The sequence below is a fragment of the Leptopilina boulardi genome, unplaced genomic scaffold (genome assembly GCF_019393585.1).
Source record: "Leptopilina boulardi isolate dan_hultmark-lab unplaced genomic scaffold, ZJU_Lbou_2.1 LbouV2_310, whole genome shotgun sequence".
In the NCBI taxonomy this organism is placed as follows: domain Eukaryota; kingdom Metazoa; phylum Arthropoda; class Insecta; order Hymenoptera; family Figitidae; genus Leptopilina; species Leptopilina boulardi.
In genome coordinates, this window is record NW_026137875.1 from 167,579 (window position 1) to 195,092 (window position 27,514).

Genomic DNA, 27,514 nt, shown 5'->3' on the forward strand with positions numbered 1-27,514 from the left:
AAGACGGGAAAGACACATTATTTAATTGAATTTCATTAACATATTTCTCTGCATGTGCAAATTCAAAAAAAAATCAGAAAAAACTATTAAAATTTTTTTTTTAATAAATTTTTTTGAAGGTATCAAGAAATGCTTAAAATCTTTAAATTTTGTGCCCTAAATGTTCAAACATGAAAATGGTGCGAAAACCCCCTTGTGATGCTTTTTGCATTTATGATTAACATGTAGTGTGATATTTTGCTGACCCCCCCCCCCTACCCCCTAAAGCATCACATGCTTTATGGATGGCCCCTTTATGAGAATATAAATTTTTCAAAATTTCAGAATTTTAATGATTTTTTATTTTTGAATGCTCATAACTTCCTTAAAAATGCATCAATTTTAAAAGTTTTTTTTTAATGTGTAACCAATAAAAAAAAAAACGAAAAAAAAAATTTTTTTGAATTATTTTATGGTCTTTACCATAAAAATCAAATTTTCTGGTATCGTTAGTATGATTTTCGTAATCAGCGCATCAAAATACATAAAAGTACGTAGTATAAAGAAAACCGGAGATATTTTTAGAAAATTCAAAATTTCAAAAATTTTATAAAATTCCGAAAATATTGAAAAAATTTAAATTTTTGTAAAAAGAAGTTGTTTTTATGAAAAATTTTTTTAAAAAAATCGAAGGATAACAAACAGTTTTAAAAACAAAATTTTAACTATTAAATTACAAAAAATATAGTAAATTTTTTTTGCAAATAATAAAAATATTTTTGTAAATGTGTTTTTAAAATATATTAATTTAATCGAAAAATTTTATTACATATGAAACATCACGTTCGTCGAAAAGATTAAAAAGTATTAAAATCTATACTTTACTGCTTTATTCATTTTGAAGTGAAATTATTTTTTTAAGAGAATTTACAAATAAATTGTACATAAAAAATATGATTTTTTTTATATATATATGTATGTATACAATATATATATTTTAAACACTTTCTGTAGCAATTTTTATTATTTTTCATTAGTGATTTTCTTATACACTTTTTTCATGATTCTGAACAATCAATAGTATTGATTTTGAAAAAATTAAATCTGAAAGAAAAAAAAAACATTGTTAAAAATTAATTTTTTCATTTTTCATACGAAAATATGATTTCAATTTCTAAAAAAAAATGTTTAAAAAATCTTTATCCCTAAACCAATCCAATTATGTTTGGTTTATCAATTATTCCTTAAAAATTCAACTTCTTCTACAATTTTTATTATTTTTTATCAGTAATTTTTTATAGGCTTTTTTCATGATTCTAGACAATGAATCGTATGAATTTTTAAAAATTTTAATATTTTTTCAAAAAATAAAGTTTCTAATTTAGTCAAAAAAATTTTTTCTTAACTTTGATAATTCACAATAATTTTAGATTTTTTTAAACAACAATGTTCTACATTTTTGGTAGTCCTTGAAAAAAAAACAAGTTTTTTCATTTTCATAAAATAATTTTACTTCAAAATGAATAAAGCAGTAAAGCAGGTTTTAAAATTTTTATTTTGTATTCGTCATTTTTTATGAAATAAAATTTAACGATTATATTAATATTTTAAAAAGACAGTTTAAAAAATAATATTAATAATTTTCTTAAAAACAATACTAGATATTTAAAAATAATTATTTAAACTTAACTTCTTAATTTCATTAATAGCCTTTTATTTTTAGGGTTCCGTACCCAAAGGGGGAACCCTATTAATGAGACTAGTGAAGCAAGGCATGTACCACCCCCCCCCCTAGCGGCCACATGAATTTATCTAGAGAGCTGAAATTTGGTACATATACACATATGTATTTTGGCATGTAGATTACAGGAAAAATATAGCGAATCTCGTAGGGATTTATTATCATTGCGTTGTCAAGGAAAAACCATGAATTTTTACGAAAAATCCCTAAAAATGACTATTTACCCCCCCCCCCTGGTGGCCACATCTTTTCACATAGAGAGCTTAAATTTAGTACATTTATGTATTTTTACGTGAAAATTACAGGAAAAATATAGCGAACATGATTCGGCATAAAAATAGGGTCAATCCATTATATTTCGACTGAAGTCGTCGCTGACTAATTTTTAAAAATTATAATACTTTGCAGGAATGATTTTGAAGTTATCAAGATCACGAAATGAAAAGAATTTTAATAAAATTTTAATTATTTATTGCAAAATATGAATTTAAAGTATATGAGGTGCTGAAAACTGTCAATTTTTTAGCCATTAGAAAATATGCAAAAAAAAAAACAGAATTTACCATAAAAGTAAAAAAAAATTGTTGTAATTTACTAAGAATGAATAAATTTATCATTATCAATTGATGTAATTATTTAAATATGTGAAATAATATATAAAATATGATTTTCAAGTTCGCCTGTCAAATAACCTAAATTTGCAAATTTCATCTATTAAATGTGAGAAAGAGAAGTCATTAAATTGAAAAAAACCTTACCAAATATAAAGTACCTGTGACTAACTTTTAGTTTTTCTTAGCACTTTTTTCCTTTTTTCTTCATAAATGTGAAATAAAAAGCAATAAAAATTGGCACTTTGCTTATTTTCACTATTTTCAAATGTAAATAACTTTCTTGGAGAAAACTGAAAAATTACAAAACTTGGGCAATATCTAATTGATCACTAACTACACACACTGGAAAAAAATTCGCTTTGGTCCCGAAGATACTTTTTGAGATAATTAAGTTTAAACTTTTCACAATTTTTATCAGGTTAATACATGTAGTTTTTTAAGGACGAAGTTAGGTTTTATTGGTTAAACATTTTGAACTAACTTCAATTTTATAAAAATCACATGCATTAACCTGATAAAAATTGTGAAAAATTTAAACATAATTATCTCAAAAAGTATCTTCGGGACCAAAGCGAATTTTTTTCCAGTGTGTGTAGTTAGTGATCAATTAGCCCAAGTTTTGTAATTTTTCAGTTTTCTCCAAGAAAGTTATTTACATTTGAAAATAGTGAAAATAAGCAAAGTGCCAATTTTTATTGCTTTTTATTTCACATTTATGAAGAAAAAAGGAAAAAAGTGCTAAGAAAAACTAAAAGTTAGTCACAGGTACTTTATATTTGGTAAGGTTTTTTTCAATTTAATGACTTCTCTTTCTCACATTTAATAGATGAAATTTGCAAATTTAGGTTATTTGACAGGCGAACTTGAAAATCATATTTTATATATTATTTCACATATTTAAATAATTACATCAATTGATAATGATAAATTTATTCATTCTTAGTAAATTACAAAAAAATTTTTTTATTTTTATGGTAAATTCTACGTATTTTTGCATATTTTCTAATGGCTAAAAAATTGACAGTTTTCAGCACCTCATATACTTTAAATTCATATTTTGCAATAAATAATTAAAATTTTATTAAAATTCTTTTCATTTCGTGATCTTGATAACTTCAAAATCATTCCTGCAAAGTATTATAATTTTTAAAAATTAGTCAGCGACGACTTCAGTCGAAATATAATGGATTGACCCAATAGGAAAAAAAAAATTTCAAAATTTTTATTTTTAAAAAGTACTACCTTGTATAAAATATTAAAGCGCATCTTTTTTTTCTTTAAAATTTTTTTGTTGAGCGAATATTTTAGTTAATAATAACAAAAAACTGACAAATTTTAATTCTTAAATTTCATTCAATTTTAAAACATAAATTGTCATATCTTCGACAATTATTAATAAAATTACTTTAGAATTGGTATCCTAACACATTGAAGTATAGAGAAAAGGAGACCATAATAAGAATGTTTGAAATCATCATTTGTTTAATAATTTTTAATTTTTATTTAAGGACATATTGATAATCATGTTTTCTTACCTTTGCCGACAAAAAGTCTGCGGGGAAGTTCCGAGTTTCAAGAACTTCCAGTGAGACATTTGTTTATCAATGTGTAATAAAGTTTTTTTGTAAATTTACAAAACGATTTATTAAATAGTTTAAAAAATATTGAAGTTTTAAAGAAACGCGTGCAGCCACATATCACATCGCCACGTAGAGTAGAGTCTTATTACGCTCTCAGGGCGTGAAAACATCATCTTCCCATTACTTTTCAAAAATATTATTAGTTATTTTCATAATATTATTAATTAAATTGTTTAAAATTATGAACAATTAATAAAAAATTAATTAACAACATTACCTATTAAAAATAATTAAAAAAATTTTTAAATATGTATATATTGTATCTAAATTTTTATTAAATATATTATATTATTAAATAATTTTAAATTTTATTACAATTAAATAACAAATTTATTAGTAATAATTATTAAAGATGGGGGATAAAAAACCTTGAGAAGGTGTACGCAGAAAATCAAAATAAAATAAAAAATAGTAATAATTATTACTATTTTATTAATATTTAAAATTAAAATAAAATAAAAAATAGTAATAATTATTACTATTTTTTATTTTATTTTGATTTTCTGCGTACACCTTCTCAAGGTTTTTACGCTCTTTATCTCCCATCTTTAATAATTATTACTAATAAATTTGTTATTTAATTTTTTTGAAATTTTTTTTTTCCTATTTTTATGCCTACAACTGCTATGAAATTGTCCCTTCCGAGCGAAGAGCGAGTTCTTCTTCCGAGCAGCTCATTTGATCAAGACAGTTCACATTTGATATACATGCGTATTTTTACGTGTAGATTACAGGAAAAATATATCGAGCACGATTGGAGTTGATGTTCATATTGTTTTTAAGGAAAACTGATATTTTTAGACAAAATCATGGATTTTTTGAATAAAAAAATAAATATCAATTTATTATTTCAGATATTCTTCACAAAAGTCAAGAATACTTTTTACAATTTAATGGTAAATTATATGTTCTTTTGAATATTTTCTAAATGCTGAAAATTAATTTTAAAAGATTGATAAAAAAAAATAATTTTGAAATCTGTATCAATTTTATCAAAAGAATCATATAGTTAAAAACGCAGATATATAAGATTAAATCACTAAATCATAATTATTAAATATTTCTAAAAATTCATATTTCAAATAAATTTTTGTAAACTTTCATAAGAATGGAAAATAAAATAAAAACCGTTATTTGCTATCTGGTATAAATTTTAACATTTGAAACTATATTTAAGTACATTTCAAATGTTTAAGTTTTGTTTATGCATGTCAATATAAATTTTATCTACATTACAATAATATATACTGTTGGAAATATTTTACCTAGAATACAAATTTTAAATAAAAATTAACAAAACATTATTTTAAATATTTTTTTTATGAAATTTTATTAAAAACCAAAGTGTTTAAAAATATTATATAAAAATTAAACATATATAGAAAATAAATAGGTATATATATAAAGAAATTTACAAAATTAAAAATTTTTAACTTAGAAAATTTGTTAATTTAAATCATAATAATCAATGGAATTATTCTAAGTTCGAAAAAAATTGACAAGTCTACATCAACGGGTGATATACCAAAAAAAAATCCTCCTATAAAATACCTTTGCACGAAAACTAAGGGCGCACTACCAGAAGCGCATGATTTTTCCCAAAAATTAAAAAGGTCGAAAATTTAATTGATCGAATTACATTAAGTCGACATTTATTTTTAAGTTCTCTAAAAATAATTTTAGCTCAATCTATCAAATATTTTGCGAGAAAACCTGCAGAAAATATTTACATGTGTCATATATCACATACGTCACAACAATCACATAACCTTAAAATGAAAACTATTTTTGATTATATTTTAGAAATCTCATATTTTCTTCAAGTGTTTTTTTATCGTTCCGAATTTCAATTGTGTATTGTGTTATTCTTCTTAACACCCGTCGACATGATGTAAATTTTGATTGATTGAAATGTTATTGGTAATTCTTTTAAAAGTGAACTTCTTCCACAATTTTTAATATTTTACAATTTAAGGCCAACGCACAATAGATTCTAAGTTAATTGTCTGTAGAAATTTTATAGTAATTCAAATTTTTTTTGTTAATTCTGATAAATTATAGAAGTAAAAATTAGTCGGTAATTTATCGATAATTTACAGAAATCTTCTTTCTCTTCGTAATGTAAATTACCGCCACTACAAAAAAACCTTCAACTCTTCGAAAAGCGAACGGCTCACTTTCCAAGCGGTCAAACAACACTCTCGTTTAAGAGAACTGCTTTACCGGCGGGTTAAGCGGTTCTCCTTTTTTTTTCTCCGTGTAAATGTTTAAAATATTTTAATAAACACGAGAAATATTTATTTTAAACTAGTAGGAGATAAATATTGTCTTAATTTTGCATAAAAATAATTTTATCAATTTTTTTTAATTATGTTTTTTTAAAAATATATTTCATAATAAATATAAATGTTCATAATTTCAGAGATTATAGAGCGCCCTCACAACGCCATTTGACAGTCTTGTGAATTAAATGTCTCGATGTGATATTGATTTATTTCGAGATAAAAATGCCAAAGTTCTCTATTTAATATTTTGCATTAGAAGTGCTTTAAATAAAATTTAAGAAATATATTTATAAATGTAAATAAACAAGTTCTAAAAGAATTTCGAAAAATCGCAAAAAAAAATTGTGAATATATATATTGTTTTATGATAAAAAAATTAATTCATCGAGAAGGTATAGTATCGATAACTATATATCGAAAATATCGATAGTCGTCAGTGGTGTCGTCGTGTCTCTCTCCCTCTCTTCACTACGTTGTTTCCAAGCGTTCTAGTAAAGTGTCATCGGTGAGTAAAATGTTGTAAATAATTCAAGATATAGTGTAATTTGAAATAATTTACAATATCTAGTATAGTTAACTTACAATGTTAATTGATTTTAATTATTCATTTGAATGTTAATAAGCTTATTACATATAGTCATACAATACCATAAAGCAAGTGTTTTGGAGTATTGTATATACGTAATCGTTGACATGGCTAACATTATTCACTTTCAAAAATATAAAATATTTCTAGAAATTTCTAGTTTTTATTTATTATAATTCTAGAAAGATTAAAACTTGTGCTTTATTTATATTCATTGCCGTTCATTCTCATACAAAAAAAAAAAAAAAAAATAGGTTATGTTGTCGACGTAAGCTCATTGTCATTTTTGTAACAGAATTAGAATTTCACTTTTTTATACGTATAGGTATATAAAACGACTTTTTAATAAGACAAACAAATCAAGTAATTTTAATTGAGTATCGAAATATATTATTGATTTATCCATTAAATTTCGTAATTTTAAAAATTTCATCATCGAATAGTGTTCTGAAAAATAAAATTAATTTAAATTCTTTACTTTACTATATTTAAATAAATATCTATTTAAATCAATGATTTTTTGTTTTTGAAACAAATATACAATTTAATTGATTCAATTATTATTTATTTGATAATTTATTAAAGTTACTGATTATTTGAATAGAATAAATTTTATTTCAATTATGTATAATATTTAAAATTTGTATAATGATTTCAGATAACAGACTAATTTTTAACAATGGCAGACTCTGATGATGAGTATGATCGTAAAAGGAGAGACAAATTTAGAGGTGAAAGAACGGAATCATATTCAAGAGAGGGTAGAAGAGAAGATCGTCGTCGCGATGATTGGGTTGATAGGTAAGAAAAATTCACTTTCTTTCTCTCTCTCTATTTTTTTTTTTTTTTTTTTAATTTACTTTTTAAAAACACAAACAAAACAATTAAGAATAAGAGAATTTAAACACTAAAATTCAATTTTAAACTTTCGAAACCAAGACGAAAACCTTTAATTTTCAGGAGGAATCACAAAAAATCCGTTGTTCGATCTCCAAAGTCCAATCCCTTTTCATCTTCCTCTCCTCCGTATCCTTCTTCTATAGGATCAATGTTGGTAAAAAGGTAAACAGTGCAAAATAAATAATTTACACATTTTATTAATTAATTTAACAGGGTTCGTACAGAAACAGGAAAATCATGAAAAAAAAAAAAAAATATGGAATTTTAAAAACTTTCTGGAGATCATAAAAAAAAGGCCTGGAATTTTTTGTAAATTTCCAAATTTTTCAGATTTAAATAATTTTTTAAAATAAAAAAAAAATTCTTTAAATTTAAAGATAATTTTCTGAAAAATTGTTGAAATCTAAAAAACAAAATTATATCTAAGCAATGAAGTTATGTTTATTATTAGATTTTTTAAATTTAACTTTGAAAACTATTTCCGACTTTTTTTTTTCAAAAATACGCCTTTTTTACGAAGCTGAAGTACGCAACATTTATGTAAACAATTTTTAAAGAAATAATTTTTTGCCTAAAAAATATTTTTTTTTTATAATTTGTTGATTAATGAAAACTACAAGAAATATTTTTTAGGCAAAAAATTATAGAATTTTTCATTTTAAAAAATTATTTCTTTAAAAATTGTTTATCATAAATGTTGCGTACTTCAGCTTCGTAAAGTTTTCGACTTATTTCAATAAAATGCGACTATTTCGACTTTTTTTTTACATTTTTAAAAAAAAATTTTTTAATAAAATATATTTTTTTTAAGTATAAAATGCAAATCTTCTTTATTTCAATTATTAAACGAATTTTTAACTAAAATTCTTCATTAAATTAATTATTTTTAATAATTTTAATGTAATTCATCACAAATTCAATTATATCAAATTATTTTTCAATTAAAATTTTTATGAAATTTAACAATTGTTTATAATTTTAAAAAAATATCAAACAAAATTACCAAAAAAATTTTAATTCAAAATCAAAGGAAATTCAATTATTTTCAAAATTTTCTATTCAAAATCAACTAAAATTCAATTATTACCCAAAATTTTAATTCAAAATCAATTAAAATTCAATTATGATCCAAAATTTCAACTCCAAATTAATTATTATTAAAATTTTCAATCAAAAATCAACTAAAATTAAATTATTACCCAAAATTTCAATTCAAATTCAATTATTCTCAAAAATTTCAATTCAAAATTAATTATTATCAAAATTTTCAATCAAAAATCAACTAAAATTGAATTATTATCCAAAAATTTCAATTATTTTCAAAAATTTGAATTTAAAATCTTCTAAATTTTAATTATTTCTAAAATTTTCCATCTAACATTTATTGAAATTTAATAATTTCAATTATAACTCTAAGGAAATTTATTTTTTTTTTTAAAAAAAAAACTATTTTTGTAATATTCTTTGAAAATTCAACTATCTGAAAGCATTTTTCAATTAAAAATGGTTTTCAAATTATTGTATTTTTGTCCGCAATTTATAATAAATTTTTTAGTGAAATCATCAAAAAATTTTAATTAAAACACAGAAAATTAAAAGGCATTAAAATAAGCTGCAACGCTTATTATTTTAATCCAATTTTGCTTATTTTAATACCAAAATGGATTAAAATAAGAAAAATTGGATTAAAATAATAAGCGTTGCAGCTTATTTTAATGTCTTTTAATTTTCTGTGAAATCACTTGAAGTTCAATTAATTTCAAAAATTTCAATGTAAATCTTTGAAAATTCAATTACATTTCAAAAATGTTATCTAAAATTATTTGATAAATTATTTTTAGTTCTGTAAAATTTAATTATTGAATGAAAATGAACGAAATCTCTTGAATTTCAATTATTTCTAAAAAATTTAACTTTAACCCTTCCAAAAGTATTATTATTTAAAAAAAAATTTTTTTATTTAAAAATTTGTAAAATATTTTTGTTAAAATAAAAAAAATTGACTTTTTCGACTTTTTTTGGAATATAAATCGACTAGAATGACTTTTTTTGTGCCTTTAAGTTGATCCGAAGTCTGAATTACAGATTTTTGTACGAACCCTAATTTAGACATTTTCGTAAAATCTATGTTGTATTTCTGTTTTCTCACATTGGTGCATTTTTAATATATGTGCCATTCCAGGAGTTTTTTAGCACTTTTCGGAGTAACCTTTCCAAATTAAATGAAACATTTTTTTAATAATATTTATTAATATAAAGGTCCAAAAAAATCACTTTTTAAGTAAAAACAATTGTTTATTTAAAAAATACAACAATAAATAATGCAAAAAATTCACTTTTTTCCTGCAACTCCAAATAAATTGGTTTAAAGATCAAAATTTTCCTTATCTTTCAAGCTTTAATACCGCACAAGAAACATTGAGTCCGAGAAAATATTCAACTCACAATTTTTTAAACAAAGTTTGTTTACTTTTTTGTATTTTATTTACTGTGAAACGTCTGCTAAAGCTGCGCGCGACGTTTGGAAGTTGTCGCTTTCCTTATTGAGCAGAAGCTCATTACACTAGCGTAGTAAAAAACATGTTGTGTGAAAAGTGAAGTTTTTCATCCTTCAAAAATGCTTTTTATGATTTTTTACTGCAAAATAGATAATTAAAAACCATTCAATGTGATAACCAGAAATTTTTACGTTTCGTTTAATGACAACATAACCTCACTTTTCGCACAACATGCTTTCTACTACGCTAGTGTAATGAGCTTCTGCTCAATAAGGAAAGCGACAACTTCCAAACGTCGCGCGCAGCTTTAGCAGACGTTTCACAGTAAATAAAATACAAAAAAGTAAACAAACATTGTTTAAAAAATTGTGAGTTGAATATTTTCTCGGACTCAATGTTTCTTGTGCGGTATTAAAGCTTGAAACATAAGGAAAATTTTGATCTTTAAACCAATTTATTTGGAGTTGCAGGAAAAAAGTGAATTTTTTGCATTATTTATTGTTGTATTTTTTAAATAAACAATTGTTTTTACTTAAAAAGTGATTTTTTTGGACTTTTATATTAATAAATATTATTAAAAAAATGTTTCATTTAATTTGGAAAGGTTACTCCGAAAAGTGCTAAAAAACTCCTGGAATGGCACATATATATATATTTCTAAAGGAAGGAATTACGTTAATTTTTTTATTTTTTTGTTAGATATTTAAGACGAGTTGTCTTTTTAAAAATTCTTTTTAAATTATAAATTTTCACAGAAATAATTAAACTTTTTTAATCGTAAATTTATGAACAATTGAAATTATTGTTTTAGTTTTAATAATTACTATTCTACATTTTGTGTTTTTGTAACATTCTTTAAAAGCAAAAAATTTCAATATCTTTTATTGTTCCACAAAATTCAACGAACAGAATCGTATAGAATATTTTAATTCATATTATACAGGGTGATCAAAATGTACCGGACCCTCCCACAAACATTTTTTTTTCAAAATCAACGTTTTTTGGTTTTCAAACATAGAAAAAGTCCATTAAGAAAAAAAAATTTCGGGGAGATTTGGTACATTTTGATCAACTGTTTATGGGCGATTCCTCGTGAGATTTACCTATGACCTTTTAAATTCGTCTAAATATATATTTTTTTCTTATTCTTTGTAGAAAAAAAAGATTTACATATTTTTTTATAAGTGCTCAAATTTTCGAGTTTTTCCAAGTTTTTTTGAAATACATCTAATTTCAATGACATGTAACTCTAAAAGTATTGAATTTAGGAATTATGACCAAGATACAAAAAAAGTTTCAGTTTTTTATCGACTTTTTGTTAACGAAAAAAAAAAATTTTGAATTTGTTTATAAAAAACAGCGGTTTTTTTTATAAACAAATTAAATTTTTTTAAATTTAGGCGCGATTTTTTTTTATTTTTACACACATGAAAATAAGAAGAAAATTTTGTGATAAGTTTTGGAGTGGGCCTGACAATCCTTTTGTTTATATAATTTGTTTAAAAAAAAAAAATTTACTTTTTTTTTAGTTTTTCTTTTTATTTTTCAAAATAAAATGTATTTCAATTTGCTTTAATATGAGTTTACTAGTAGATCCTAGTGTCAAAAATACTTTTCATTTTAAAAAATTAAAAAAAAAAACAAAAAAAAAGTAAATTTTTTTTTTTAAACAAATTATATAAACAAAAGGATCATCAGGCCCACTCCAAAACTTATTACAAAATTTTCTTCTTATTTTCATGTGTGTAAAAATAAAAAAAAATCGCGCCTAAATTTAAAAAAATTTAATTTGTTTATAAAAAATCGCTGTATTTTATAAACAAATTCAAAATTTTTTTTTTCTTTAACATATTTTGAAAGTCGATAAAAAACTGAAACTTTTTTGTATCTTGGTCATAATTCCTAAATTCAATACTTTTAGAGTTACATGTCATTGAAATTAAATGTATTTCAAAAAAACTGGAAAAAATCAGATTTTTAAAAATTCATAACTCGAAAATTTGAGCACTTATAAAAAAAAATTAAAAAAAAACCGAAAACCTTTTTTTTCTACAAAGAATAAGAAAAAAATATATTTAGACGAATTTAAAAGGTCATAGGTAAACCTCACGTGGAATCGTCCATATATCATTCATTAAAATTGTTTGCAAAATTATTGAAAGAGATCATTAAAATTTTTGAAAACGATAAAATTGCGAAGAGTTTTAGTCAAAATTGTTTTCTTAATGGAAATAATTAAATTCTGAACGAGTTAATTGAAAATTGCATTCAAAATTCTGAAAAAATTAAGTTTCTCAAAAATTTGAATTACAATTTTGATAATTTTTTGGTGTTATATATATATTTAAATTTTATTAAATTTAAATTTTTTCAATAATTTATGAAAAAAATATTTACCTATCACGGAACGTAAATTTTTTAATTATAAGCAAATAATCAAAAATCAAATAATAAAATTCATGTTTAAAAGATTAAAAATTACTACGTTTAAAGTGAACCGTAAAAAAATTATTTTGTACTTGAATTCAATTCTTGAATTTTTTTTTTTTTTCAAAAATTGCTGGACACCCTGTTATAGATTTACAGGGTTCGTATAAAATATGGAAATCATGGAAAAAATGGCCTGAAATTTGTTTAAATTTCTAAATTTTTCAGATTTAAAAAATTTTTTTAAATTAAAAAAAAAAATCTTTCAATTTAAAGATAATTTTCTGAAAACTAATGAAATCTGAGAATAAAATTATACCTAAGCGAAGAAGTTATGTTTATTATTCAATTAGATATTTAAAAAATCTCCTATTTTGACTGTTTTTTTTTTCATTTGTTAATTTATCCGTAAATAATTAATATTTTTTACCGTTCTTTGTGATATTTACGTTGTTGAAAGTCGACATTTTCTTTCTGGGATTATTTACAGTCTAAAATTATTCCATATTATTAAAATTAAAAAGAAAAAATTTACGATGGGAAATAATACAAATTGTGCAAGAAATTAAATTTTAGAAAAATTACTACCAATGATTTTTTAAAACCGAAAACTATATTTAATTGTGAATAATTAAAGATTGGTATATAATTATTTATAACTTTAGTTTTTTAAATTTACTTTTTGTATAAATTTTAATTTTTTAATATTCAAACAATTGATTGTTCAGAATGACGAGAAAAATGTAGAAAAAAAATTTCTTGATGAAAAATAGTAATATAAATTATGAGAGAAGTTTCAATTTTTATTTGTTCATAATTTCGAGTTCTATTAAAAAATTTATTAACTAATTAATTATTTTTTTTTCTTTCATGATGTAGTATAATTTAAAACTATTAAACAGTGAATTAAACCCAAGAAAAGTTAAAAAAAAAATTATCATTTTTGAATAAATTCTTATATTTGTCTTGATATTTTGTCGAAAATCAATTTTTCAGTTTCTCCTAAGTTTTTAAGAAATCAATTATTATTTAAATTAAAATATCCTAGAGTAAAGTATATATGGAAAAGTTAATTTTTGAAAAGAATAATTGGAGAAACAAATCTGTAATGCGCTGTTTTTGATGTTTTTTTAATTTGTCACTGAATTTATTATTGCGCTGCGTAAATTGATGTTTCAATATTAACTGATGCTGCCTAAAAAAAAGATTAATAATTTTCTTTAGTTCTTTACAATTGCATTTATTAATATTTAAATATTAATATAATATTATTAATATTCAAATGTATCTTGATCTAAGGGACATTTTATTATAAGTCCATTTATATAAAAATAAATTTTTTTTACAGAAAAAGTTGAAAATTTTGACATTTTTTAAATATCTAAAATTAACTACTGAACTGAAAATTTAAAGATAATAATTTATGCGACTTGAAAATTAAATTAAAAATTTCTCTGTATAATTTTTTTTTTTTGAAATTTAACATTAAAAAATTTGTAATTTCAATAATTAATTTTTGTACGAACCCTGTAGATTTTCAAATTTTGATGTTATTATAATTATTAACAATTACAGAGAGTGGTCAAGTCGTCCACGTGCGAGACCAGATTATCGTGAATATCGTGGTGGTGGCGGAGGCGGTGGTCGAGATCGTTATAGTCCCGCTCGATCTCAAGAAATGGCACCACCAATGAAAAGAATGCGCAGTGATTGGGACGATAGACCACGATATGGTGGACACGATTATTACAGCGGTGGTGGAGGCGGAGGTGGCGGTGGAGGAGGTGGTGGTGGCGGCGGCGGTGGTGGATCTTGGGGTTCAGATCATTATCCTCAACATCACGGGAATCATCACTATAGCAACCACAGTAACAGCAGCAGGTTTGTTCATTTTACCTGCAATCAGGGCTGATAAAAATTTTGATTCTTATTTCAGACTTCACAGTGTTTTCCCTATTTTTCCTCTATTTTAAAAAATTCCCCATTTATTCACTCATTTCCCCTATTTTATGTTAATATTTAATAAAAATACAAATTGGAAACAAAATATTACAAGCCTCGGATTGGAAATTTTTTTTCATCAGAAAATTTATTAAAAAATTTTTTTTTTTTTTTTGATTTACCTAATTTAAGGCCATCCGGGAGAAAATAATGGTTTTTTAGATTTCTTCTCATTTGAAAAAGATAGAATATTTTAGGTTGTAATTTTTTGGAAATAATAGAGGAAGGTACCCTGCCAAGGGCTCTTCTCGGAATTTCATAATCTTGATAAATAATTATTGAAAAAAATGTTTAAACATTGGCAAAAAGGGGTTTCGTAAATTTCTTCTCATCTTTAAAGGATAAAGTATTTCGAGTTGGCATTTGGAGGAATAATAGAGGAAGGGTCACTGAGTGGGGCTCTTCTCCATTTTTCCAATAATATTGTGAGGAAATTATTTCATTAAAGATTTAATGTGGAGTAATTTGGGGTAAGTTAGTTCAACAGCGGCCACTTACTAGCTAGAATTGGCGCTACCTTCTGGGCCACTGACACATAGATTCAATGTCTGTGTGCTCGCCTCCCCTACTGACAGGGATGGGTAAAAGTGAGTTTTTCGAGGTTTTCTACGTATAATACATTTTCAAAAGGGAGGCAGTTGATTTAATCTTTGATGAAGTTTTCGAACAACAAGTTTTAAACTTTGTTATTATCTTTGATGGGATTTGCACATTAATAAATAAATTCCAAGAATCCAATACTACTCAAGCAGACGCCTTAGAAGAATGGCTTCGCCTAGATTTTCCGATTATCGATGAAAAATATGAAGAAATGCTTGCTGATCGCTTGAGGAAATTTAAATTTACTGACAATGTATAAATGTTTTAATTTGTCTAAATGCTTCAAATAAAAAGAATACACGTCATTGTGAGCCAAAACATTTTTATTTAGTTCTCGGTCGTATTCTTCTCCTGTTGTTGTCGTTCTCATCAAACATGATTTCAGGAATGAAATTTCAAAATCCGAGTGGCGAATTAAACTTATCACAGATTTTAAATTATTTTCGTTTGCAGTGATTATGTACAATATCCCAGGATTATTGTTGAAATCTTTTTTTTGTTTCTCTAAATTTTCATAACACTTATTTAATAGTGTTGTTGATATTTCGTTGGATGAAGGTGGAGTATAACCTGGACGCAGTGACTTGATGCACATTTTGAAATAATCGGAATCTGCAACCTTTGGATCCACATTACATCCCAAAAAAAGCTTTGCAACTAATCGATTTAGATCACTTTTCTCCTGTTCACTGATTATATCCAGGAATGATTTTATGCGAGGTTGAAAATTGCGTGGTTTCTTCGTGTTTGAAATGGAAACATTGAGATTTTTATCACATTCAGTCATCTACAATTTTTAAATCACTACATGAATTTAGAATAAATATTAAATTTAAAAAAAATTATCTTTAAAAAGTCAACTTACCGAATTATTGTTGTCCAACATGTCAATATCAAATTGAAATTCTGACACTTTGGTATCACCACTCATTTTGGATGTTTCCAAAGTGACATGCTCATTTTCGTCAATCAACAAACACGTTCTTCTATAAAAACACAATACAAATTAAATAAGATCTTACTATTATAATAAAAATATAATATAATAATCTGAAATTGCTTATAAAAAAATAGAAAATTTTAAATTTGTAATTTTTACCTGTGCATCCTTAACCTGTCAATTGCAGTGTTTTGCAATATTTTATTGCAAATCGCACACAATGCACAATTTTTCCCTTTTTCGTCATTTTTCGGAATAAAACACAACTCCTCCCAAGCATTGTTTTGGTCTGCCACCTCTTTTAGTGCTCATATTTTTTATAAAGAAAAGGAGAAAAATTTTTGACAATAATCACGCAGATCACGCACATGCAATCATTTGAAGATGCATAACCTATAAATTAAGCCCGATCGCCGCAGGATGACAGGCAGACAGTTTGACCTAACTAGAGCAATTAGTATTTATTTTATTATTTTATAAATTTTCAAAAACCTTTCATATTAATGAATAAATTGTTAAATAGAAATTACTTGAAAATTTTGTGAAATAAATTATTAAAATCACATTTTTCACTTTCTAAAATTTAAAAATCCCGCGCGTCACGTGATCTAAGTATTATACGTGACATACGTAGAAAACTAAAGACGTATTATACGTGTAGAAAACCACGTATAATACGTCACGTATAATACTTACCCATCCCTGCTGTCCCCACTTCTGTCAAAAATCCAACTTTTATAACCACGATTTTCAATACTTTTCTACAAAATTACTTGTCAAAATGGAGATGATTTTTAATCAGCTCGCCCTCATCTAATTAATCCGACAAATCCGAACAAAATATTTCAAGTTATTTACGAGTAATATCTCGCAAGGGAAAACACTTTTAGGTTAGGGATTTTTCCCGGATGGCCTTAAAGAAAAAAATTCCCTGACTTTTCTCTGACATTTTTTTTTCGTGACTACTCGTTAGTGACAACAAAATTTGCAACAAAATTGTTTGGTTAGGCAATTTAGGTTCTTGTAACCAAATTTTAATTGGCTGAAACAAAGTCGTAGGGTTATCTCAACCAAACAATTGGTTAGGCCAACAAAATTATTTGGTTGAACATTTTTAAATTCCAACCAAAATTTAGTTACGACAACAAAATAATTTGGTTAACACAACAAAATAGTTTGTTCTGAAATACCAAATGATCTTTTGTTGTCCTAACCAAAATTTGGTTGCGACAACCAAATAATTTGATTCGCTCTCAGCTTATAGCTTAAAAGGACATAGTTAGTTTAAACCTCTCACAAGGATGGGTAGTCCAGTGGTCAGAGCTTCCGACCTTCAGTTTTAAAACACAGGTTCGATTATGAATTTCGCAAAAACTATTCTAATTTTTGTTTCTAAATATATTAAACTTTATTATTTTTATTTTAGGCATTCTTAAAAAATAGTGATGAAATCTATAAACACCCCAAAATCTGCAAAATCTTCCGCAATTGTAACTTAATATACTAAATATGAGTGTCAAAATATTAAATATATCCTTACAAGATTTCTTTCCGTTTATCACTTTTGAATCGAATCTAGATCCACATTTTGTGACAAAAAAAAATTATAAGTTTCATTAATTACATTAAAATTTTCAGAGTGAGGGTGTTCGAAAAAATTGGCTAATTCGGATGTACGACGTGTGATTTCATCAACTGTAAATAGATACTTGTGAAATACATTTCTACACATTTTTCTTATTGAATCCAGATCAATCCCATAGTTTGCATATTGGCTCTTTATCACATTTAAATGCATCACTAAATCCTTTTACGTTTGCCATGAGTCCATTTATTCTCAAATTCGATTTTGGATGAACACCAGTATTACTTCTCGCTAAATATTCTAGTGTTCCGCTCTCACAATGTCCCTATTAAATAAATTAAATTTTTTTGTAATTGCATATATCATCATAAACATTGTGAAACCATAAACAAGACTTACAAAAGCCACAGAAACAAAAAACAATTGATCTGAATCCAAGTTTTCTAATCCTGGTAAACGTTTATCTTTAATATTTTCTTTCTTCATTTTTTGCTTGTAAGCTCCATAAGCTGCAATCAACCCTCCGGTATCAGCAATAGTTTCACCTTGAGTTAGATTTCCGTCTACCTAATTTACATAAAAATTTTTATTTTTCAATTATATCTCATTCAAAGTGTTGTTTGAATAATATTCAATTAAGTTTCATTTACTTTATACTTATTATAATGATCCACAAAACATTCGGCCCTCTTCTCATATTCATCAATCATTTCGTCTGACCACCAAGGAATTCTATTTCCATTTTTATCATATTTTCGTCCTAATGTTAAAAATAATATACACATTTAAAATAAATAATAATAATAAATATTTTTGATAATTTAGAAATTTTATTTTTTTAAATAATGAAAAAATTTTTCTAATCTATACGATTGATTGTTCAAAATTATAAAAAAAGTGTAAAAACAAATTGGTTATAAAAAATAGTAAAAATTGTTAAAGAAGTTCAATTTTAAAAGAATTGACAATGCAATTAATAAAAATTTACATATAAATGTAAAGTTACCAGAAATCTTCTTTAACTTACTGTCTATTGCATAACGAGCAGCTTTTTTTTGAAAAAAAGTTTTTTTTGTAGATTGTTTATAAAAAAAATTGATTTTTTTTCAAAATAGTCCCAAATTTTTAAATAATTGTTTTTTTTTTAATTTTCTCTTCGACATGCAAAGTGTATTTGTGTATACTTAAACGATAAAGATTTGATTTTTTGATTATGGTTAATATTTGAGACCAGTAGCCAATCTCCATTTTGCAATATTTTTAATTTAAAAAATTATTATACATAGCTTATATTGTACACTTCAAGGTATGCTTTATTTCAATTCAATAAACTTTACCACTTTTTTTATATGTAAAATATCTTGAAAAAACGTGCATTTATATGAGTTTCCCCTCTTAAATCATTAAGCAACCGAGTATAGATGATTTTTTCTATAATGGTCTTAATTATACTATATAATATTTAAAAATATACGTGTATCAAATTACCTTGGTCATCAAATCCATGAGTCATTTCGTGACCTATTGTAGTACCTATTTTTCCGTAATTTATCGCACTGTTGAAATAAAGAGGAAAGTTTTTTTAAAAATACGGTTAATTAAGGACCAGTTTCATCAACTCCGGTTAAAAGTTAATCAGCGATTAAATCCCTAACCGACCAATCATGAGCGGTTAAATTGGCTTTAATCGCTGATTAACTTTTAACCATAGTTGGTGAAACCGGCCCTAAGAATTTTTTAAATACAAATATATGAGAAAATTCGTTAAAATAATAAGTACAAGTTATTAAAAGAGTGTTTTTTTAATAAATTGAAACTTTTTACTCTCTAAATTTGAATCAGTGAAATTTCACTGACAAAATAGTTGGAATTTAGCAACTGAATTATTTCAGTAAGATTTTCACTAAAATTCAATCACATTTCACTGAAAATCAGTTGAATTATTACTGATTTAAACAGTCAAATCTACATTATCATTAATCGGTAAAACAGATTTGACTGTAAAGAATTCTACTAATTTTCAGTGAAATATGACTGAATTTCAGTGGAAATTTTACTGAAATTGTTGAGTTGCTAAATTCCAACTATTTCATTAGTAAAATCTCACGGATTTAAATTTAAAAAGTATAGTTCTATTCATAAAATAGTGAAGCGTTAATAATTTATTAATTGAAAATATAGAAATACTTACAAAGGTAAAGTCGAATTATATATGGGAAGTAAAAGTAGAGCAGCTGCAACACCTTTTCAACAAATTAACATTAATATTAAAGAAAATTACTTATATCTTTAACTATATTGCAAAATTTTTTTAAATTATATACTCTAAAATTATTATTTTCGGATAAATTTGCCAATTACTGCGCGATTTAAATGTTGAAGTGTTATTTATAGATATATTTATACAAAAATTAAAATCCCAAAAATATAATATATTTGAACAAATTAATCAAGGTTTAATTTTAAAGAATAAAATTAATAATAATATAGTTTAAGCCCTTCGCAGTCTAGTGTAAAAATCATCGTTTTTGGACCCAAAACAATAAAAAAAAAAGTTCCCAAAAAAATATTACACGGAGAGAAATAGATGGTAAGAACTTATGATCTTAAGATGGTAAAAAGTAGATGTTATCCGATACCATCATTATGCTACTCGGTACTATCAAAGATGTTACAAAAAGTATGGTTATGTTACCCACTACAATTTAGATGTTACTCCATACAATCTGGATTGTAACTAATAGAATCTAGATTGCTGTCCGTATATGTAAGATCAAATATGGTACCTGGTACTGTCTAGATAGTACCCCGTACCATCTATTTCTCTCCGTGTATTTCATTGTATGCAACCCTTGATACATAAAACAGGTTTTAAAGAAAGCGCAGTAATTGATATCTTACAGTTACTCTATATCAATAAAAAAAAGTTATCAAAACGTATTTTACATTTAAACAAAAGTAAATTTTCTTTCAACTTACTCAAACTATTCAAGCTTTTTTCATAAACAGCATTATAGGTAAGTGGTGAGATAATAACTCTGTAAAAATACATTAAAATTATGTGCCTTAAAGTTAAATAACCTATTCCTATTACATCCCAGATAGCACCGAATTTTGCAGGAAGTTAACAGTAAGTTAACGACCATAAGTTCGGAAGTTAACACTGTTAACTTCTCGCTAACTTGCTGGAATTTATAAAGCTAAATTTGCAAAAAGTTTTTTTTAAGTAAGTTTGCATAAATTTTACAAGAAGTTTTTTCTGATAAATTCAAAATTAAAAAAAATATTTTTTTTCAAGATGTATGTATTTTAGTACATCCATAGTTTGTCTATACATAGGGAAATGTGATTAAAAAGTATTGCGCAGCCCTAGCTGCCATAGAAAACTTCTGCGCATGAAAATAGATTTTTAAATTTACCATAAAAATTTTGTGTAAAATTATACAAAGCAAAACTTTCAACAAATTCACTTTTCTACCTTTCAACAAGTTCACAGAAAAAACCTAGTCTCATTTTTGTTGCAGTTCAAAATGAGTCAGTGCTAAATGACATAGAAAGTGGCGCCACCAACCTGACTTATTTTGAGTTTAGGTTTTTTCTGTGTTAACAGTGTTAACTTAAACTCTGAGGACATTTAAAACTTCTGGGAAGTTAACTGGAAGTTAACAACGTTAACTTCTAAACTTATCTTAGTTAACTTCCTATTAACTTTCTGTAAAGTTCGGTGCTATCTGGGATGAAATTAATACATATTAATGACTTACGGCTCAGAATCATTGCTCTGTAGTTCACGAATATTTTTGGCTTCTTCAAATCTTATATGTTTAAAATAAGCGATTTTATTTTCGAAATAATCTTGACCTAACGGAACCTGCAAAATAAATATTAATTAAAATTTTCTTAATTTTTAATTATTCAAAAAATTTAATTAATTTAAAACATTTTTTAACTCAAAATGTTTTAAATCAATCAAATAATTGAAAGAAATTTTTTGCTTCACACAATGATGAAGCAAAATGTTCGATAAATGAAAATAAAAGAACACCCTACTTTTTTATTTTTAAATGCTCATAACTTTTCAATTGAACTTTTTATAAACTTTATGCAAAAAATTATAAAATTTACTATATTTTTTGTAATTTAAAGGGGTTAAAATCTTGTTTGCTTCCTCGTGGAGGAAGCTTTGTAGTCCTTTCGTTTACCTATATTAAAATTGTTTTTACCCAATAAACGAAAAAAAAAATTACAAAAAATATAGTAAATTTTAATTTTATAATTTTTTGATGAAAAAAATTATGATCAAAATAATTTTTTGGAGGGTATAAAACAATATCTTGGTTAGGCATGAAACCCCTCATTTAAAATATACATTAAGGGGTTATTAATCTGCAATGCCTGCTCCATATATTATCAATGGAATTTCACTGACTAGTTGTGAAAATTACTGCAAATTAGTGTTTAATTATATTAGCATACCTCATCATTTATATTTTCATCACTTGAATTAAATTTCGAAAAATACGATTCTGAATAACCAATTACAACTTTCATTGCTTTGAGTTTTTCCTTAACCAGGTTCTTTGTATTATTATTCAACCAATTGGAGTTCGACATTTGTACTTCAATTTCATGTTGGATTTCTTTAGCCATGGTTGTCGCCTATTCCAACCAGAAATTAATATATTTCATTACTTGTGACTCTGTTGTCAATGTAAATTATTTGTATTATATATTATTGTATTTTAATCATAACTTACGGATTCTTTTGTCGTGTTAGGAAATTGACGTTTTATGAATTCAAAAGACGTTCCGTAATTGAATGGCAAACTATCGAAACAATCTTCCCACCTAACAATTTGAAAATTTCAATTTAAAAATAGATGAACAACAACATATATGTGTTTTGAATAGTTAAAAGGGACTAAACTGCACTTTTGCGTTAATATATGACTTGGGGATTCTTGTGCTGATATAAAAACTATCCTTTTAAAACTAAAAAAAAGTATAGAAAATTTCGAAATTATTTGACCTTTCTGATGGTTCGATGATTCCTACATCAGCAGTTTCCTTCATGTCATAAATGAATTGTTTTATTTCTTCATCTAAATATGGAAGGGTCTCCTCTATAAACATCCAATGAATGTAATTGACTGAAAAAGATTTATATATTTTAATTAAAATTTTACATTATTTAATTTAAGAGGAGGCTCCTCTTATCGGATTCTCGTACATTTTCCCGAAAACTTTTTTCCCAAATACAATTTCCTAAATACTTTTTTACCGAATGCATTTTTACGGAATCAATTTTATCTAATGTAATTATTATTTTTTAATAATAAAGTTTGTTATCATAGCAGTCGTGAATAATAAACTTGTCGAAGTTTATAAAGTAGACATCCTAAAGAGTAGGTTATATCTATAAAATAGTCAAAAATTTAAAAATGACAAAATGGCGTACACTTTTTTAAAAAAGTGCGATTTTTTCACTATTTTTACAAAAAACAAAAAAAATGATCAGATCTGATTAATTCTTAGCCCTCCTTAATTAGTTAATTTAATATGTATATATATATGTATATAATTTATTAAAATATTTTATTTTTATTGTACCAATTGTTCTTTGAGCTGTTTTTTCTAGTAGTTGACTTAATTTATTGAAGTAAGGTTTGTCAAATACAATTATTTCTTCTGATTCATCAATAACAACATTAGTATTATTGTAAAAGGCTTTAATCATTTCGAGCCAATTAATCTAAAAACAATAAATATAAACTTAAGTTTTTAACAACAAAAATAATAATCATACACTGAAAAAAGGGTTTGCTATTGACAACCAAACGTTTGGTTAGTATTTAAGCAACCAAAATTTTTTTGTTGAATCAACAAAATTTTGGTTGTCACAATCAATTTTTATTTAGGACAACAAAAATCCTTTTTTATAATTTTGGTTGTGTCAAACAAATTTTGATTTAGACATTTAAAATTTTATTGATTCAACAAAAAAATTTTGGTTGCTTAAATACCAACCAAACGTTTGGTTGTCAATACCAAACCTTTTTTTCAGTGTAGTAGGATGATACCAATATTAATATAAATTGAAGAGTTAAATAAATTTTCGTTTGAGCTAAATATTCGTAATAAATAACAAGAAATAACATTTGTTTACCTTTGATATTGTGCTTGCATTAGTATTGTTCTGATTATAAAAATTCTGAAAATCGCTAATTCGCATTATTTCGTCTTCAGATTCTCTTATTTCATTTTGAGTTAATTTAATCTAGTAAGAATAAATTGATTAATAATACAATTTTCATTTCTTCAAATATAATTTGAAATTAATGCGATTATTACCTTCTCCAAGGATTCAATAAACTCATACAAATTTCTACTTTCAATTTCGATTTGTTTTTTGTCCCTCATTCCTTCGGATTCTGAATATTTAGAAATTGCTCTGTCTAGAAAATTTTCATATTCTGTTTTATCGTTATTTCCATGACTGTCTGAAATATATTGATTATAATAATGACTACTTTCCATATCATTCAAAGAACTGATGTCAGGCAGAAACTCATTATCTTGACTAATCTGCAATATTATAAAATTTGTAATGTACATTTTATTATCGTAAAATTGGCATTTTGCTGTTTCATACTCTCTAAAACTGAATTAGTGAAAAATTCACTGATTTTAATTAAGTGATTTACTTTTCATGATTTCAATCAGTGATTTTTACTAAATTTGACCAACTCAGCTCAATATGTATTTATATTTATTATTGTAAAAGATTAATTGCTTCTTACCCCAATCATTTGAAGTGTGGAATTTTTTCGATTATATGTAGTACCTATCTTAAATAAACCATATCCTCCTATAATATCGACATAATAATAAACAACATCTTGCCAAGTGATATTTTTTTTTTCCCATTCAGTTGTATTCATAACCATTGGCCAACCACCAATCTTGTCTATAATTTTCTTCCATGGTTCCAATCCTCTGCTCTTAATTCTATCTAAAATTATTCATAATATATTTTTTAATTTCAAGTTTTCATTAAATATTATTGTTATTTCATTGAAAATAAAAATTATTTGATTTAACAACAATCGGCTATATTTATTATCAAAGCAGATATTTTCTGCAATGAATAATTATTATCGTTCTGAAGGTGTCTGAGTTAAATAATAAATATTTGATTGAAATTCAAAAAAAATTATTGATTAAAATTAATTTTATTTGTTTTAATTAAAAATTACTTGCTTCCAATTAAATGGTGTTTAGAAAAAAAATGTTCTTGAAAATACATAACGAATCAGGTATATAAACTTATTTAAATTAAATATAATTTTTGTTTTCAGTGTACGGAAAAAAATATTTGGCATTGACAGCAAAACAGTTTGCTGCATTGATTTGAGAAACAAAAATTTTGTTCAGTCATCTTAAAACCTTTGTGTTTTATGAACAAAATGTTTTGTTGTCAAAGAAGAATATTTATTATTAGTGTAAATTGTTGACTATGAATTAGACTCATAAAAGAATTAGATAATTTTATAAATGATAAGAACGAAAAAATAAATTAATATTGGAACAACTAAAGTTTTTCATCATTAGGTATAGAAATTTAAATTAAAATTTTGTAAAATAATTACCTTCATCCATACAAGATTTGTACAATTTTTTCTCGAAAATTAATTGCTTAGTATCCTCAGAACTTAGTGGCTTTTCTATAATTTCTGAAAAAATACCATAATGAAGAGTAAAAAAAATATAAATTTCCTTATACAGAAAAAACATAATTTCAAATTGAGTACAAAATTTACACTCAATTTGATTTTGATAATCGAGAATTTTTATTTTTGAAACTGACTGTATGAAACTTAAATAATTTTCTCCTTTTCCCTAAATTGAAACGGGTACTATATTAAATTTTTAAATAAAAAATCTCTGTATATAGCGCCATTGCCCCTCTCTATCCTACCTTTTAGAATAAATTTTCTTTTTTCTTTATTTATTTTATATAAATTCCAGAATTCTTCGCCTTCAGGAACCGGATAATTAGATTGCCATGAACCACATACGTAGGAATAAAAGTCATTGCAAGGATTTACGTTATCATTCATTCCCTTTTTAATTAATTCCGCTGTAAAACACAATATTTTTGTTAAACACGTTTTCAATAATTGTGTGCGTAGTTTAAAAATTAAAGGAAAATTTATGTTTTTGAAACGTTATCAAAAATAATGTTCAATTAGGTGGGTGATGGCTTTTTAGGTATATTGTTTTTGAGATTTAGTGTATATTTAAATCATTATTTTAAGAAACTAATAGGAATTTTTTTGCTGCATTAAAAAGGTGTATGTCTCTTGCTAAAACAGTGTTTTTAATAGCATTTCTATATTAAAATAAGGTAAAAATACCAATTATTATGATTCAGAAATAAAATCTTTATTTATTTTAATTATACAGCACATAAATAAACAATGACAAATAATTAAAAGTTGAAAATATTCAACTGAATCTAACATCACTGAAAATTAAAAGGCATTAAAATAAGCTGCAACGCTTATTGTTTTAATCCAATTTTGCTTATTTTAATCCATTTTAGTATTAAAATAAGCAAAATTGGATTAAAATAATAAGCGTTGCAGCTTATTTTAATGCCTTTTATACCCTTCAAATTTTGATTGGACACAAATATAAGCTTTTTATGCTTAAGTATTTCATATACATTCGTACAAAAAATTACAGCATTTATGGGACAAAGGTGCATCATAAAATTCATGTCTCATAATAATTGGTACAAATTAATTATTTACAATTTTATCAATAATTTATTATTTTAATATAAAAATGATATTAAAAGCACTGTTTTAACAACTTTTTTACCTTTCTAATGCAGCAAAAAATTTCGTATTAGTTTCTTAAAATAATTGTTTAAATATACACTAAATCTCAAAAATTAGCTGAAAAGTCGTCTTATAATTGCTGGTACTTATTATCTTATATTTGTTTTAATTTTCCAATGTGAATTATAATAAACTTACCTAATGAATGGCATTCTTTGGTTTCACAAACCTCCGGAATATTGTCATTATTTATTTTTGCCGAAGTTATTAAGTAGATGGCAAAAACTCTAAAACAATAAAAGTTAATTTATCAATTTAATTTGTTTATCATTTTTATATTTTAAAAATATATAGAACATGTTAAAATAAAAATAATTATAAATAATGAATTAAAAATTTTTCACAAAATATAAAGAAAATTTTTAAAAATTTATCTGGATAATTGATTTATTTTATTATGAAAAATCATATACTTTCTGATATCAAAGTTAGTAATTCCATCGCAGTATTACAAAATAATATTTTATAATTTTACAATTAAAGCAATATATTTAAAAAAAACAGTTTTTTTTATCTAGAATTTGCACCAAAAAATTTCAAGAGATTAATTATTATTAAACTTAATGCACAAAATTAGAATGAAATGTTTCATTATACTTACACGTAATAAATATCGACCATGTTCCATAAATAAATAAATTATGAGAAAAAATAATTAAAAATTGTCTTAATGGAACCTCTTAAAACAGTTGAATTCAACAATATACTCATCGTGTTTTTACTAAAATCGAGTCATATATATATATGTGTGTGACTTAGATTACCCAACATTTCACTTCCACTATATTTGATTTTAACTAAAATTCTTATTA

The 27,514-nt window shown here is 24.5% G+C and overlaps 3 protein-coding genes across 7 annotated transcripts in view; 1 reads left to right on the plus strand and 2 right to left on the minus strand.

The window, feature by feature from the left end:
• The first annotated feature begins 6,599 nt into the window (after positions 1–6,599).
• LOC127283715 (serrate RNA effector molecule homolog) overlaps positions 6,600–27,514 on the plus strand; it is a 37,436-nt gene continuing 16,521 nt past the window's right edge. For 3 of the 5 annotated variants that reach the window (XM_051308741.1, XM_051308744.1, XM_051308743.1), the window contains exons 1-4: positions 6,600–6,764; positions 7,504–7,646; positions 7,806–7,907; positions 14,246–14,551. In XM_051308741.1, coding sequence (XP_051164698.1) covers positions 7,525–7,646; positions 7,806–7,907; positions 14,246–14,551 — 530 coding nt within the window. In that variant the 5' untranslated portion in view covers positions 6,600–6,764; positions 7,504–7,524. The remainder of the gene's footprint in view (positions 6,765–7,503; positions 7,647–7,805; positions 7,908–14,245; positions 14,552–27,514) is intronic. The other 2 variants (XM_051308745.1, XM_051308746.1) reach the window with 1 other exon arrangement.
• On the minus strand, positions 14,567–17,464 carry LOC127283728 (uncharacterized). Its single transcript, XM_051308783.1, has 2 exons — positions 16,137–17,464; positions 14,567–16,058 (listed from the first exon to the last, which is right to left on the minus strand). The coding sequence occupies exons 1-2, from the start codon at positions 16,200–16,202 to the stop codon at positions 15,447–15,449; spliced, it is 678 nt and encodes a 225-aa protein (XP_051164740.1). The 5' UTR covers positions 16,203–17,464; the 3' UTR covers positions 14,567–15,446.
• Positions 17,589–27,458, minus strand: LOC127283722 (endothelin-converting enzyme 1-like). The gene is made up of 18 exons (XM_051308774.1): positions 27,304–27,458; positions 26,841–26,929; positions 25,775–25,936; positions 25,446–25,529; positions 24,597–24,808; positions 24,148–24,381; positions 23,963–24,073; positions 23,407–23,548; positions 22,826–22,946; positions 22,554–22,644; positions 22,273–22,455; positions 21,561–21,667; positions 20,776–20,834; positions 19,988–20,039; positions 19,285–19,352; positions 18,447–18,556; positions 18,196–18,363; positions 17,589–18,121 (listed from the first exon to the last, which is right to left on the minus strand). The coding sequence occupies exons 1-18, from the start codon at positions 27,321–27,323 to the stop codon at positions 17,963–17,965; spliced, it is 2,172 nt and encodes a 723-aa protein (XP_051164731.1). The 5' UTR covers positions 27,324–27,458; the 3' UTR covers positions 17,589–17,962.